General features: G+C 38.5%; 2 protein-coding genes across 2 annotated transcripts; both read left to right on the top strand.

The window, feature by feature from the left end:
• The first annotated feature begins 2322 nt into the window (after positions 1-2322).
• Positions 2323-2697, top strand: LOC117334069 (ficolin-2-like). Its single transcript, XM_033893508.1, has one exon. The coding sequence runs from the start codon at positions 2323-2325 to the stop codon at positions 2566-2568; it is 246 nt and encodes an 81-aa protein (XP_033749399.1). The 3' UTR covers positions 2569-2697.
• A 2265-nt stretch (positions 2698-4962) lies between these two features.
• On the top strand, positions 4963-13828 carry LOC117335241 (collagen alpha-4(VI) chain-like). Its single transcript, XM_033895243.1, has 6 exons — positions 4963-5068; positions 6984-7011; positions 9314-9892; positions 11224-11277; positions 11580-12170; positions 12738-13828. Exons 1-6 carry the CDS (start codon positions 5030-5032, stop codon positions 13268-13270), a joined length of 1824 nt encoding a protein of 607 aa, XP_033751134.1. The 5' UTR covers positions 4963-5029; the 3' UTR covers positions 13271-13828.
• The last annotated feature ends 59 nt before the right edge of the window (positions 13829-13887 follow it).

Here is a 13887-nt window from a genome sequence, read left to right as displayed (position 1 = left end):
ACAAGTAAGTATATAACAACACAAGTAAGTATATAACACAACACAAGTATATAACACAACACAAGTAAGTATATAACACAACACAAGTATATAACACAACACAAGTATATAACACAACACAAGTAAGTATATAACACAACACAAGTATATAACAACACAAGTATATAACACAACACAAGTATATAACACAACACAAGTATATAACAACACAAGTTAGTATATAACAACACAAGTTAGTATATAACACAACACAAGTAAGTATATAACAACACAAGTAAGTATATAACACAACACAAGTATATAACACAACACAAGTAAGTATATAACACAACACAAGTATATAACAACACAAGTAAGTATAACACAACACAAGTAAGTATAACACAACACAAGTAAGTGTATAACACAACACAAGTAAGTATATAACACAACACAAGTATATAACACAACACAAGTAAGTATATAACACAACAAAAGTAAGTTTATAACACAACACAAGTATATAACACAAGACAAGTATATAACACAACACAAGTAAGTATATAACACAACACAAGTAAGTATAACACAACACAAGTAAGTATATAACACAACACAAGTAGGTATATAACACAACACAAGTAAGTATATAACACAACACAAGTATATAACACAACACAAGTAAGTATATAACACAACACAAGTAAGTATATAACACAACACAAGTATATAACACAACACAAGTATATAACACAACACAAGTAAGTATTTAACACAACACAAGTATATAACACAACACAAGTATATAACACAACACAAGTATATAACAACACAAGTATATAACACAAGTATAACACAACACAAGTAAGTATATAACACAACACAAGTAAGTATATAACACAACACAAGTAAGTTTATAACACAACACAAGTATATAACACAACACAAGTATATAACACAACACAAGTATGTATATAACACAACACAGGTATATAACACAACACAAGTAAGTATATAACACAACGCAAGTAAGTATATAACACAACACAAGTATATAACACAACACAAGTAAGTATATAACACAACACAAGTAAGTATATAACAACACAAGTATATAACACAACACAAGTAAGTATATAACACAACACAAGTAAGTATATAACACAACACAAGTAAGTATATAACACAACACAAGTAAGTATATAACACAACACAAGTAAGTATATAACACAACACAAGTAAGTATATAACACAACACAAGTATATAACACAACACAAGTATATAACACAACACAAGTAAGTATATAACACAACACAAGTATATAACACAACACAAGTAAGTATATAACACAACACAAGTATATAACACAACACAAGTACATAACACAACACAAGTAAGTATATAACAACACAAGTAAGTATATAACACAACACAAGTAAGTATATAACACAACACCAGTAAGTATATAACACAACACAAGTAAGTAAATAACAACTTTCATTGCCAAATGGTTTGGCAAAAAGACTGAATACATTTATTGAAATGTTGTTCCTATATACAGAATATAGTTAGTTTTTTTCTTATTTGAAATCCAACCATTTACATAAAGATAGTTATTGTGACATATATTTTAGCATGGGACCACAATCAAATTAAACTTGTAACCATACAATGACTTTTCTTAAACATAATTACATAGATCATATAGGTTAAATGCAGTGTCATGAGACTCTGTATGATCATGCTTGCTCTAAATTCCCGGTGTTATTTTGTTTTTTCATGACTTCAGTTAGATTTTTTTTTTTTTTTTTTTGCTTTGCAAATTGTAGTAATATGTATGGAACAATCTTCCGTAAAATGTATTGGGGGAATCAGTATTTCCTTTATGATTATAGATCTGAGTAATGCCATCTATTGTTAAATATTTCAATGTTATGTTTTTTGAGTCCGGTGAAGAGGATTAGCTTAATTTAGCTTACTTAACCTGATCAACATTATATACCCTAGATTTCCTTGTTTAGTAAAAAAATTGTTCGAGAATGTCACAAGCAGTTTAATTATTTAAAGAATTAAAATAAGGACGAAAAATTCCAATCTTGCTTGTAACGAGAATTTCCATTGGCTAATAACATAAAAAATGACGTTGCCGTTTCCAACGTCGTTTTTGATTGGATGATACAGCAGCGTAATGATGAAAAAATATTGTTTTTAAAGGTGACGCATTGGAGTATGTAAATTGAAAAATGTTAAACATTATTAATGTCTACATGTAACACAATACGGTATGTAAATAGAAGAATGTTTATGATATAGATATGTAATTAATTTCTTCAGGTGACGCAATGGCCTATGTAAATGGACAGATGTTCACCACGAAAGATCGCGATAATGATGAGGTTTCTACCAGAAACTGCGCTGTGTACCGTCATGGGGCATGGTGGTACCGCGCGTGCTCCTACTCCAATCTTAACGGCAAATACATGATAGACAGCGGAGACTCCAAGTCCGCCATGTGTTGGAGGTATTTCTTCTCACCGCGATCACACGTCCCGATGAAGAAAGCTCGTATGATGATAAAGAGATATTAGATAGAGACCAAATCATATATAACTGAAAGGAATACATAAGGTCAAGAGTCAAAACAGAAAAAGCAACGGTGTTTGGTATAATCTAATTTGTGTTAATGTTAAGGCTGTATGCTGTTTTATAGATATTGTCTGATTTGTGTCAAATGTAAGGTTGTATGCTGTTTTATATATTATTGTCTGTTTATGTCAAATTTAAGGTTGCAAGTTGTTTATATATATTGTCTGATTTGTATAAAAGTTAAGGTTGTATGCTGTTTTATATATCATTGTCTGTTTATGTCAAAGTTAAGGTTGCAAGTTGTTTATATATATTGTCTGATTTGTGTTAAAGTTACGATTGCATGTGGTTTTATACATAATTGTCTGTTTTGTGTTTTTATGTTAAGGCTGTATGCTGTTTTATATTATTGTCTTATTTGTGTCAAAGTTAAGGCTATATGCTGTTTATATATAATTGTCTGACATGTGTTCAAGTTAAAAAGTTGTATATTGTTTTATACATTATTGACTAATTTGTATTAAAGTTAAGGTTGTATGCTCTTTTATATCTTATAGTCGGAACTTTATTAAAGCTTAAGTTGTATGACGTTTTATATATTACTGTCTGAGTTGTATTACTCTCTTTTTCTGCCTTCCCTCGTTTTCTGCCTCCCTCGTTTCCTCTCTACCCTAGTTTGCTACCTCTCTCCGTTTTCTTCCCTCTTTAGTTTTCTGCCTACCCTCGTTCTTGACCTACCCTCGTTTTCTGCCTACCTCGTTTCCTCTCTACCCTTGTTTGCTGCCTCTCCCCGTTTTTTTCCCTCTTTAGTTTTCTGCCTACCCCCGTTTTCTGCCTACCCTCGTTTTCTGCCTCCCTCTTTTTCTCTCTACCCTTGTTTGCTGCCTCTCCCCGTTTTCTTCACTCTTTAGTTTTCTGCTTACCCTCGTTGTTGACCTACCCTCGTTTTCTGCCTATCCTCGTTTCCTCTCTCTACCCTTGTTTGCTGCCTCTCCCCGTTTTCTTCACTCTTTAGTTTTCTGCTTACCCTCGTTCTTGACCTACCCTCGTTTTCTGCCTCCCTCGTTTCCTCTCTACCCTTGTTTGCTGCCTCTCCCCGTTTTTTCCCTCTTTAGTTTTCTGCCTACCCCCGTTTTCTGCCCACCCTCGTTTTCTGCCTCCCTCTTTTTCTCTCTACCCTTGTTTGCTGCCTCTCCCCGTTTTCTTCACTCTTTAGTTTTCTGCTTACCCTCGTTGTTGACCTACCCTCGTTTTCTGCCTATCCTCGTTTCCTCTCTATTCTAGTTTGCTACCTCTCTCCGTTTTCTTCCCTCTTTAGTTTTCTGCCTTCCCTCGTTGTTGACCTATCCTCGTTTTCTCTCTACCCTTGTTTGCTGCCTCTTCCCGATTTCTGTCCTCTTTAGTTTTCTGCCTATCCTCGTTTTCTGCCTACCCTCGTTTTCTGCCTATCCTCGTTTTCTGTCTTCCCTCGTTTTCTGTCTACCCTCTTTTTCTGTCTACCCTCGTTTTCTGCACTCTTTCGTTTTCTGCCCTCTTTCGTTTTCTGTCTACCTCGTTTTCTGCCCTCTTTCGTTTTCTGCCTATCCTCTTTTTCTGCCTATCCTCGTTTTCTACCTATCTTTCCTTTCTGTCTTACTCTTATTTCTTTCTTTTCTGTTTCCCCGTGTTGTTGTTTGTTTTATATATATATATATATATATTTAAATACATCTTTTCTGTTTCTGTCAACCCCGTTTCGTTCTTTTCTGGTTCTGTCCATCTACTTTCTTTCTATTCCTGTTTGTGTCCATCCTGTTGCTTTCTATTCTGTTTCTGTCCATCCTGTTTTTTCCCTTTCTATTCCTATCCATCATTCGTCTGACAGGTATTCGCGACACAGATATAAATACCTTTCCTTTTCATTCTTTCCTAATTCATCCGTAATTTCATGTTTTATAGCAAAGTCTAATCAAACCTTAATTACTGTTTTTAACTGATATTTCAAGAATGGAATGTATTCACCTAGCTTAGTTGTTTACAAACTGAAATTCCAATCAACAAATTCATGAAATTGTTTTAAGGCCGTACAATCTCCGGGGGATAATTTAGATAGATGAGGTTGTTTTTCAAGATTCATGCTTTGTTCTAAAATTTGGATGGTGAGGAAACAAAACGAAAATAAAATATTTAAACACAAATGTTTGAATACATCTCTAGATGGTACCGTGTTAATTTCTGACGACCTCTCACGAGCGCGCGTTGTCACGAGACATGTAAACAATAGACTGTGTGTATGGCAATACCACGAACCACTCAGCGCGTGTGTTCGCCCCCCGTCCGCACTTAAAATTGAAGAGTGCAGTCACAATTAGTGTACCCCATTTTGATTGGCTGAATACTTTAGTAGGGATACACGTTGTAGGTAGTGTAGGTAAAACAGTGGTCTCCGAGTCCGGAGAAAATACCGGATCACGTTAAAGAGAGATGGCGATGAAGATGTACGCGTTCCTGTCATCAGTACTGGTAAGTTATTTTTTTATAAATGATTTATTTCAAATTATCTTAATTTGATGGGAGAATACTTTTACGGTGTCAAGGAATGTATAATCTTAATTTTACCCACTTTTTAAAGTTTTTTTTTTTTCGGTACATGAATTATGGCTCTTCTTCACCGGACTCATTCTCCAGTGAACAAGTTGTTATCTCTTTACCTAATAGTTGTATAGTTGTATAGTACTTTCCCTGATTTTTCCGTAGCTTGTCTAGACGGTTCTTAAAGACGTTGGTGTTAGGATAGTTAATCATGTGTTCCAGTAGATTGTTCCACACTGTCCACACTATATGAGAGAAAAGGTTCTTTCTGAGACCTGTTCTGGCCTTTTGTGGTAGATTTGGTTTGAATCCTTGAGCTCCTTCTTTCTGTGACTCCATGGCATGAGAACGTCGTTTGTGCCTTGCCACTCATAATCATGTACGTCTAAATCATGTCTTCCCGAATCCTGCGATATACGAGAGTTAGCAAACCTAGTTCTTTTAGTTTCTCCTCAGTTTTTAAATGTATTCATTATGAAAATTATAAAAATATTACAAAAAGTATACAACTAAGTTTTAAAGAAATGTAATGAGATAAAATGATCAAAGTTATGTTAAATCAAATGAATCCAGAGTTAATTACGTGAATATTACTAATCGCCCCTGATAGCCATGCTATACGGAACATTCATGCTAATCTCATTCACATATGCTTTACGCGATTTGTGTTCTAGTGGCAACTGATGCGACCATAAAAATTTTCACGAAAACCAACCTCCCTGTGGTACATGTTTAATTCGGCACCGATATGTTTTAATATGTAATTTATTCTCCTTATAAAATACACAACCTCGCGGGAAAACGTCGGTTATATCAATTATCAAATTATTTGACTTTAGATACATCGAACACGTCTGACTTCATATCGCACAACAAAAACAAAATAATTCCCTAAAAAATCAGGATGTCAAACACACCGTGGTTTTCATCAGCTTCAAACTCTGGAATTGCGTTGTATTTTTTGTTTTGTTTTTTTGTTTATGGATATTGATATCATCACTCTTACCAAACAGTCCAGTTGACTTAATTGTGGTGTTTAGGTAAACATTGAGGTAAGTATACACAAGTCTAGATAAATAAATCCGCAATACCAATAAGTACATATACCGTCAACATTCGGTATCTCGAACTCTCTCCAAGACTTAACCCTAAGGGGCCGCGGTGGCCGAGTGGTTAAGGTGTACCGACACTTTATCACTAGCCCTCCACCTCTTGGTTGCGAGTTCGAAAACCTACGTGGGGCAGTTACCAGGTACTGACCATTGGCCGGTAGTTTTTTCTGCGGGTACTCCGGCTTTCCTCCACCTCCAAATCCTCGCACGTCCTTAAATAACCCTGGCTGTTAATAGGACGTTAAACAGAACAGACGTTAAACAAAACAAACCCTAACACACTGCTTAACTCGAAGTAAAAATTCAGTTCCATCAGTAACGATTCTTTACAAAATACACTCAGTTACCTCGATCTTTAGGATCAACACTTCGAAATAATGAAGTTCGACTGTATATGTTTATACAGTTAATATAGATTTGAAACTGCATCAATGCAATATTCGACAAGTCAATATATCTACAATATCTTATATTTGTATTCGGTACATCTTCCAGGTTTTGATTTGAAACAACGTCAAACGTAGTATATAGCTAATATCAATATTGTGAATATTATACATAAAAGCGTTTTTTGTTTAGTTTTTTGTTTTTGTTTTTGTTTTTAATTTAGTTTGTTTCTTTATAGAACACGTGTTGAGTATGATCATGTATCCCTACTGACATAAGTTATATAAATACACGTGTCTGTTCTGGTGTCGTTTTTGGATTACATGTGTTTTTCCTGTCTATTGCAGGTGTTTGGTCTATCCGTCGGGGATACAGGTACGTGTAAAGGCCTGCCGCCCCAACATATGGCACGTCCTTCCTCGTTATATACAGATGTATCTCACATGTGTACTGCACGTGCTTAAATAAAAAAAAGTAACATATGTAATAAGAAATCATATCTGACAGCTGTTAGTTCAATATCCGAGTTTATCGAGAGCATCGAACACAGGGACATGAGATCACAGTTCCAAACACAGGAACATGGGGATCGATCAACACTCAAACACAGGGACATGGGGATATATCAATACTCGAACACAGGGACATGGGATCACAGTTCCAAACACAGGGACATGGGGATAGATCAACACTCCAAACACAGGAACATGGGGATATATCAATACTCGAACACAGGGACATGGGATCACAGTTCCAAACACAGGGACATGGGACCACAGTTCTAAACACAGGAACATGGGATCCCAGTTCCAAACACAGGGACATGGGGATAGATCAACACTCAAACACAGGGACATGGGGATATATCAATACTCCAACACAGGGACATGGGATCACAGTTCCAAACACAGGGACATGGGGATCGATCAACAATCCAACACAGGGACATGGGGATATATCAATACTCGAACCCAGGGACATGGGGATAGATCAATACTCCAAACACAGGGACATGGGGATTGAACTACACTCCAAACACAGGGACATGGGGATCGATCAACACTCCAACACAGGGACATGGGGATCGATCAACACTCCAAACACAGGGACATGGGGATAGATCAACACCCCAAACACAGGGACATGGGATCACAGTTCCAAACACAGGGACATGGGGATAGATCAACACTCCAAACACAGGGACATGGGGATAGATCAACACCCCAAACACAGGGACATGGGATCACAGTTCCAAACACAGGGACATGGGGATAGATCAACACTCCAAACACAGGGACATGGGGATCGATCAACACTCCAAACACAGGGTCATGGGGATAGATCAACACTCCAACACAGGGACATGGGATCACAGTTCCAAACACAGGGACATGGGGATCGATCAACACTCCAAACACAGGGACATGGGGATAGATCAACACTCCAACACAGGGACATGGGATCACAGTTCCAAACACAGGGACATGGGGATATATCAACACTCCAAACACAGGGACATGGGGATCAATCAACACTCCAAACACAGGGACATGGGGATCGATCAACACTCCAAACACAGGGACGTGGGGATAGATCAATACTCCAAACACAGGGACATGGGGATCGATCAATACTCAAACAGAGAGACATGGGGATCGATCAACACTCCAAACACTGGGACATGGGGATCGATCAACACTCCAAACACTGGGACATGGGGATCGATCAACACTCCAAACACAGGGACATGGGGATCGATCAATACTCCAAACACAGGGACATGGGGATATATCAACACCCAAAACACAGGGACATGGGGATAGATCAACACCCCAAACACAGGGACATGGGGATAGATCAACACTCCAAACACAGGGACATGGGTATCGATCAATGCTCCAAACACAGAGACATGGGGATATATCAACACTCCAAACACAGGGATGTGGGGATCGATCAAAACTCAAAACACAGGGACATGGGGATAGATCAACACTCAAAACACAGGGACATGGGATCACAGTTCCAAACACAGTGACATGGGACCACAGTTCCAAACACAGGGACATGGGATCACAGTTCCAAACACAGGGACATGGGGATCGATCAATACTCAAACACAGGGACATGGGGATATATCAATACTCAAACACAGGGACATGGGGATCGATCAACACCCCAAACACAGGGACATGGGGATCGATCAACACCCCAAACACAGGGACATGGGGATAGATCAACACCCCAAACACAAGGACATGGGGTCTCAGTTCCAAACACAGGGACATGGGATCCCCTATCCAAACACGGGGCTTGGTGGGTTGATCATAGCTCCAAATATGGACATGATTATCAATCGACACTCCAGACAACAGGGACCTCGGGTTCGATCACAGAGCCAACAAAAGGATATTTGTATACACATTTGGAGTTGATCGAGACATTTCATCTTAACCGCTGAAATTATGGTGTTTCGAAACTGATTGATTGGTAGGTCCCTATGATCAGTACTATTGATGCGCATGTCCTTGTAGGCGGGATGGATCAAAATATGAGTTATACAATGTATATTGCAAACTTAACGAATTGCGTCATGATAATCGTCACGATATAATCAATAACAAATAATGTTTACTTGAGTAAATATATTTTCACAGTTTGGTTAATATCTTTCCAGCCCTTGTGTGTACCCCGCATCCCTCAGATGTTGTCTTCATTTTGGATTCCTCTTCAAGTATCTGGCCAGAAGAGTTCGTTCGACAACTTGAGTTTGTGGAGAATATCACGAAAGTATTTGACATAGGCCTCCGGGAAAATCAAACACGGATTGGGATTATAACTTTTAGTCATAAATTGAAAATAGAACTCTTTTTGAAAGACAGCCAGAACAAGCATGACGTCATATCCGCCATACGACGCGTTCCCCATCTCACTGGAGGTACAAGTACCGCAAAGGCGCTTCGGGCAGTTAAAGAACGTATGTTCATTCGTGAAAATGGCGCCAGGCAAAAGGTAAAGAAAATCGTAGTTGTCATCACAGATGGCATGAGCCACAATTCCAATGAGACGAAAATAGCAGGCGAGATTGTGCGAGACCTAGGAGTGACGATCTTTGCAGTAGGTGTCGGAAAGGATGCGCAAGAGACGGAGCTTCGCAACATTGCAAGTGTTCCAACAGAAGATCATGTCTTCCATGTTCCCAGCTTCGAGTCGTTACAGACAATACAGAAACGCTTATCGAATCAGACGTGCAGTGGTAAGTTTAGTATCGCTTGTCAAACGATGCAATGTTCAACAATTGTCAATATGTCTGCGATATTTTATGTTTGTATTCAGCACATCTTCCTCTTTATGCAGACGTGTATCCTAGTAAAAGTTAGCAGTGCGTTAAATGAAACAGGGATTAGGATTTGTTTAGGAGAGGGACTGGGGATTGGTTTGGGAGAGGGACTGGGGAATAGTTTGGGAGAGGGACAGGGGAATAGTTTGGGAGAGGGACTGGGGAATAGTTTGGGAGAGGGACAGGGGAATAGTTTGGGAGAGGGACTGGGGAATATTTTGGGAGAGGGATTGATGGTTAAGGTTGAGATAGGGGTTTTCGATTTGTTTTATTTGGGAGAGTGGGAAAGCGATTGCAAGATGATAATAAGAAAACGGGATTCCCCAAAGGAACATGTTTACAACATCAACAATAATGAAAATCAAACGCGTATAGCAGTACACTACAACACGTGTACATATCGCAGTACACTACAACACGTATACGTATAGCAGTACACTACAACGAGTGTACGTATAGCAGTACACTACAACACGTGTACGTATAGCAGTACACTACAACGAGTGTACGTATAGCAGTACACTACAACACGTGTACATATAGCAGTACACTACAACACGTGTACGTATAGCAGTACACTACAACACGTGTACGTATAGCAGTACACTACAACACGTGTACGTATAGCAGTACACTACAACACGTGTACATATAGCAGTACACTACAACACGTGTACGTATAGCAGTACACTACAACGAGTGTACATATAGCAGTACACTACAACACGTGTACATATAGCAGTACACTACAACACGTGTACATATAGCAGTACACTACAACACGTGTACATATAGCAGTACACTACAACACGTGTACATATAGCAGTACACTACAACACGTGTACATATAGCAGTACACTACAACACGTGTACATATAGCAGTACACTACAACACGTGTACATATAGCAGTACACTACAACACGTGTACATATCGCAGTACACTACAACACGTGTACATATCGCAGTACACTACAACATGTGTACATATAGCAGTACACTACAACATGTGTACATATCGCAGTACACTACAACACGTGTACATATAGCAGTACACTACAACACGTGTACATATAGCAGTACACTACAACACGTGTACATATCGCAGTACACTACAACATGTGTACATATAGCAGTACACTACAACATGTGTACAAGCCCATACTATACTGTTATGTGGTCAGTTTATATCAGTTCCGAAATCTCACAATTTGTTGATCTGTAACCATACCAACATTTCTATGTGTAGGCTCCCTTGTTCCGGAGGCCATGTTGCAGTCGGACAGTACAGACATACTCGACGGTAAGGACGAGTCTGTTTTGAAATTAGTGTAACCTTTATATATTGATTGACGTTAGCTGTCAGCTTGATTCATCGTAGTTACAAGATGGTCGTTTTCTAAGTATAAAAATGTCCGAACTCTCCAACTGTTTCATCATCTTTTGTCCAAATTTTCATGCTGATATAGTTATGAAACGTATCGAAATAACCTGTTCGCAAAAGACATTTTGCAAAAGCATATTAAAAATAGTAGATACATAATTTTAAAAAGTATGAGATCTTGAGAAGATCTGTGTTTTATGCATGAATTTGACATTTTCCAGGCTGCGGAGGGAAACCAGCCGATCTGTATTTTCTCCTCGATTCATCAAGTAGCATCCGGAAATCAGACAACCGGAAACAACTCGACTTCGTGAAAGACGTAGTGACCATGATTGACATAGGAGAAAATAAAACCAGAATTGGAGTATCGACATTTAGTCACAAGTACCATCAGGAATTCAGCTTCAAATCCCATTTCAACAAAGACGATTTGCTGCAGGCGATCGACAATGTATCGTACCTGAGGGGCGGAACCGATACGGCATCAGCATTACGTCATATCCGGCTCCAGGTATTCACTACAGCTGCCGCTCGTGAAAATGTCGCTCATATATTGGTGGTAATCACTGATGGTTATTCCAGATCCCCGAAATCTACCGCGGCCGAGGCCGCCCTGCTCCATCAGATGGGTGTTAATGTGTTCGCCGTGGGGGTTACACGTGACGTAGACATAACAGAACTTGAACATATTGCGAGTGAGCCTGGAAAGGATGCCCAGAGCTTCATGTTCAACGTGTCCAGCTTTGATGCTCTGGAGACCATTAAGAATGTGCTGGCAATTCGAACTTGTAACATAGCGGACCTCAAATCAGGTAAGTTAAAGGCCGCAGTCAAGGTCGTTTGCATTTATACGCGATTGTTTAAGATTACACAATTTGGAGTGCCGAAAATCATGAATAAGAGCAATTTCTGTTTCCTTTTCCGTGAAATATTAGATATAACGATTGTTGGTGTATAGAATTCGTAAAAGACAATCTGCGAAACGTAGAGATACTCGAACTGGAGAACATAGTACAAGTTGAGAGTATAGGGTTATATTATTTGGTAGCTCATGCCACAGGCGCTTGCATAGAAAATAAGAATTTAAAAAAATGATATCAGTGGCATGTGTACTGTGTAAAAGTGAAGGCTTGTACTTTACAGAGTACTCATACCTCTGTCATATAAAAAAAATGAAAATCACATTTTCTATGCAAGCGCCTGTGGCTCAGGCTAGCTGCTTGTATTGTTAGAGAACGAGAGGTCGCTACTTCGATTGCCAGCGCGAGGAGGTTTTTTTTTTTTTTTGCATATCATGAATGATTTCCACACAAAAAATGTTAAAGAAATGTATTTGAAGAATAATAGAAATATTTCACCAAATCTGTGTTTATTTTCAGTTTGTAAAAAGGACAATAACACAGACGTCATTTTCCTTTTGGATGTTTCATCTGTCGGATCCACTGTTTCCTACGGTATTATCGAACGTATCAACTTAAGCTTAAACACAAACTTCAAAACAGACTTTCACTTCGGCATCATGGTCAGTACCTGTTCCGATATTCAAGACAAGGAGCTGTCACCTGATACAAAGAAAACAATGACAGACATCTCACCGAAACATTCAAGATTTGCAGGACTGGTGAAAAAAGCTAGATTGACAGGGTTCTCATTTCGTAATGGAGGACGGCCAACAGTCAGGAAGCTTTTGTTTACTTTCCTTGATAACGAAATCACACCGGAAGCGGAAATTGAAATCAAAATGGCGCGCGATTGTGGGATCGATTTCGTATTTGTTGTCATTGACGATGGAATCGACACTAAGCGTGTAGAACCGTACGTGACAGGGCGGCAGTATATTTTAGAATACAACACGAATCAGCCGGGACAGTTCGAACACCATGTTAGTTACATGCTTTGTAATGGTATATAAACATAATGACCCGTCGCAGTTGCCCCTGTGACACGTGAATTCCGGGTTCAACATTTTATACTTGTATGCGTATCCACTCGGAAAGCTCTCAGAGGACGAGGTGTATACATTTGGAAATCAACATTCCATTAATAACCAAAATCATTTGAAAAAAACATCGGCCAAAACATTGTGTGAGTGGGACATGTGTATATCGTGATGTTTTTATGAGAACAGTCTTTGTCTCAGATAAAACCATAGATTAGCTGGTACTCTTGTAAAAAAGAAAAGTTAAACGTAGTAATGTTATGTATCGTTCTATCTAAATCTACCATACAGAGGATATTGAGATTATCGGTGTACTTCCGGTATGATTTGTAACAATATCCGGTGTCTAGATTAAGAGATCTAATGCTATGTGAATGTATTAATTAGTTTTCTTATGTCGAATCAAACTTTAAGTCAGTATTGATAAGGACCGCTCTATTGAAGCAATTGTGTCTTTATTTCATGTTAGCTTAGGACTAAAACATGTATTTTATAAACTCCTGTTACCATGGAAATAAAATCTTATCTTTACATTGTCTTCCTTGTTAATGAGTGCATGTGTGGAGTGACTTTGAAATGCATGTAGATCT

The sequence above is a fragment of the Pecten maximus genome, chromosome 9 (assembly GCF_902652985.1).
Source record: "Pecten maximus chromosome 9, xPecMax1.1, whole genome shotgun sequence".
NCBI lineage: Eukaryota > Metazoa > Mollusca > Bivalvia > Pectinida > Pectinidae > Pecten > Pecten maximus.
The sequence above is the reverse complement of the archived record's forward strand: the minus strand, read 5'-3'. Positions and strand labels throughout refer to the sequence as shown.

Excerpts from the sequence above, each read along its gene's own strand:
- LOC117334069 (XM_033893508.1), top strand. The coding sequence starts at position 2,323 with ATGGCCTATGTAAATGGACAGATGTTCACCACGAAAGATCGCGATAAT.
- LOC117335241 (XM_033895243.1), top strand. The coding sequence starts at position 5,030 with ATGGCGATGAAGATGTACGCGTTCCTGTCATCAGTACTG. Across the intron at positions 5,069-6,983 it reads CGTTCCTGTCATCAGTACTG|GTGTTTGGTCTATCCGTCGG; the intron begins GTAAGTTATTTT and ends TGTCTATTGCAG. Across the intron at positions 9,893-11,223 it reads ATCGAATCAGACGTGCAGTG|GCTCCCTTGTTCCGGAGGCC; the intron begins GTAAGTTTAGTA and ends TTCTATGTGTAG.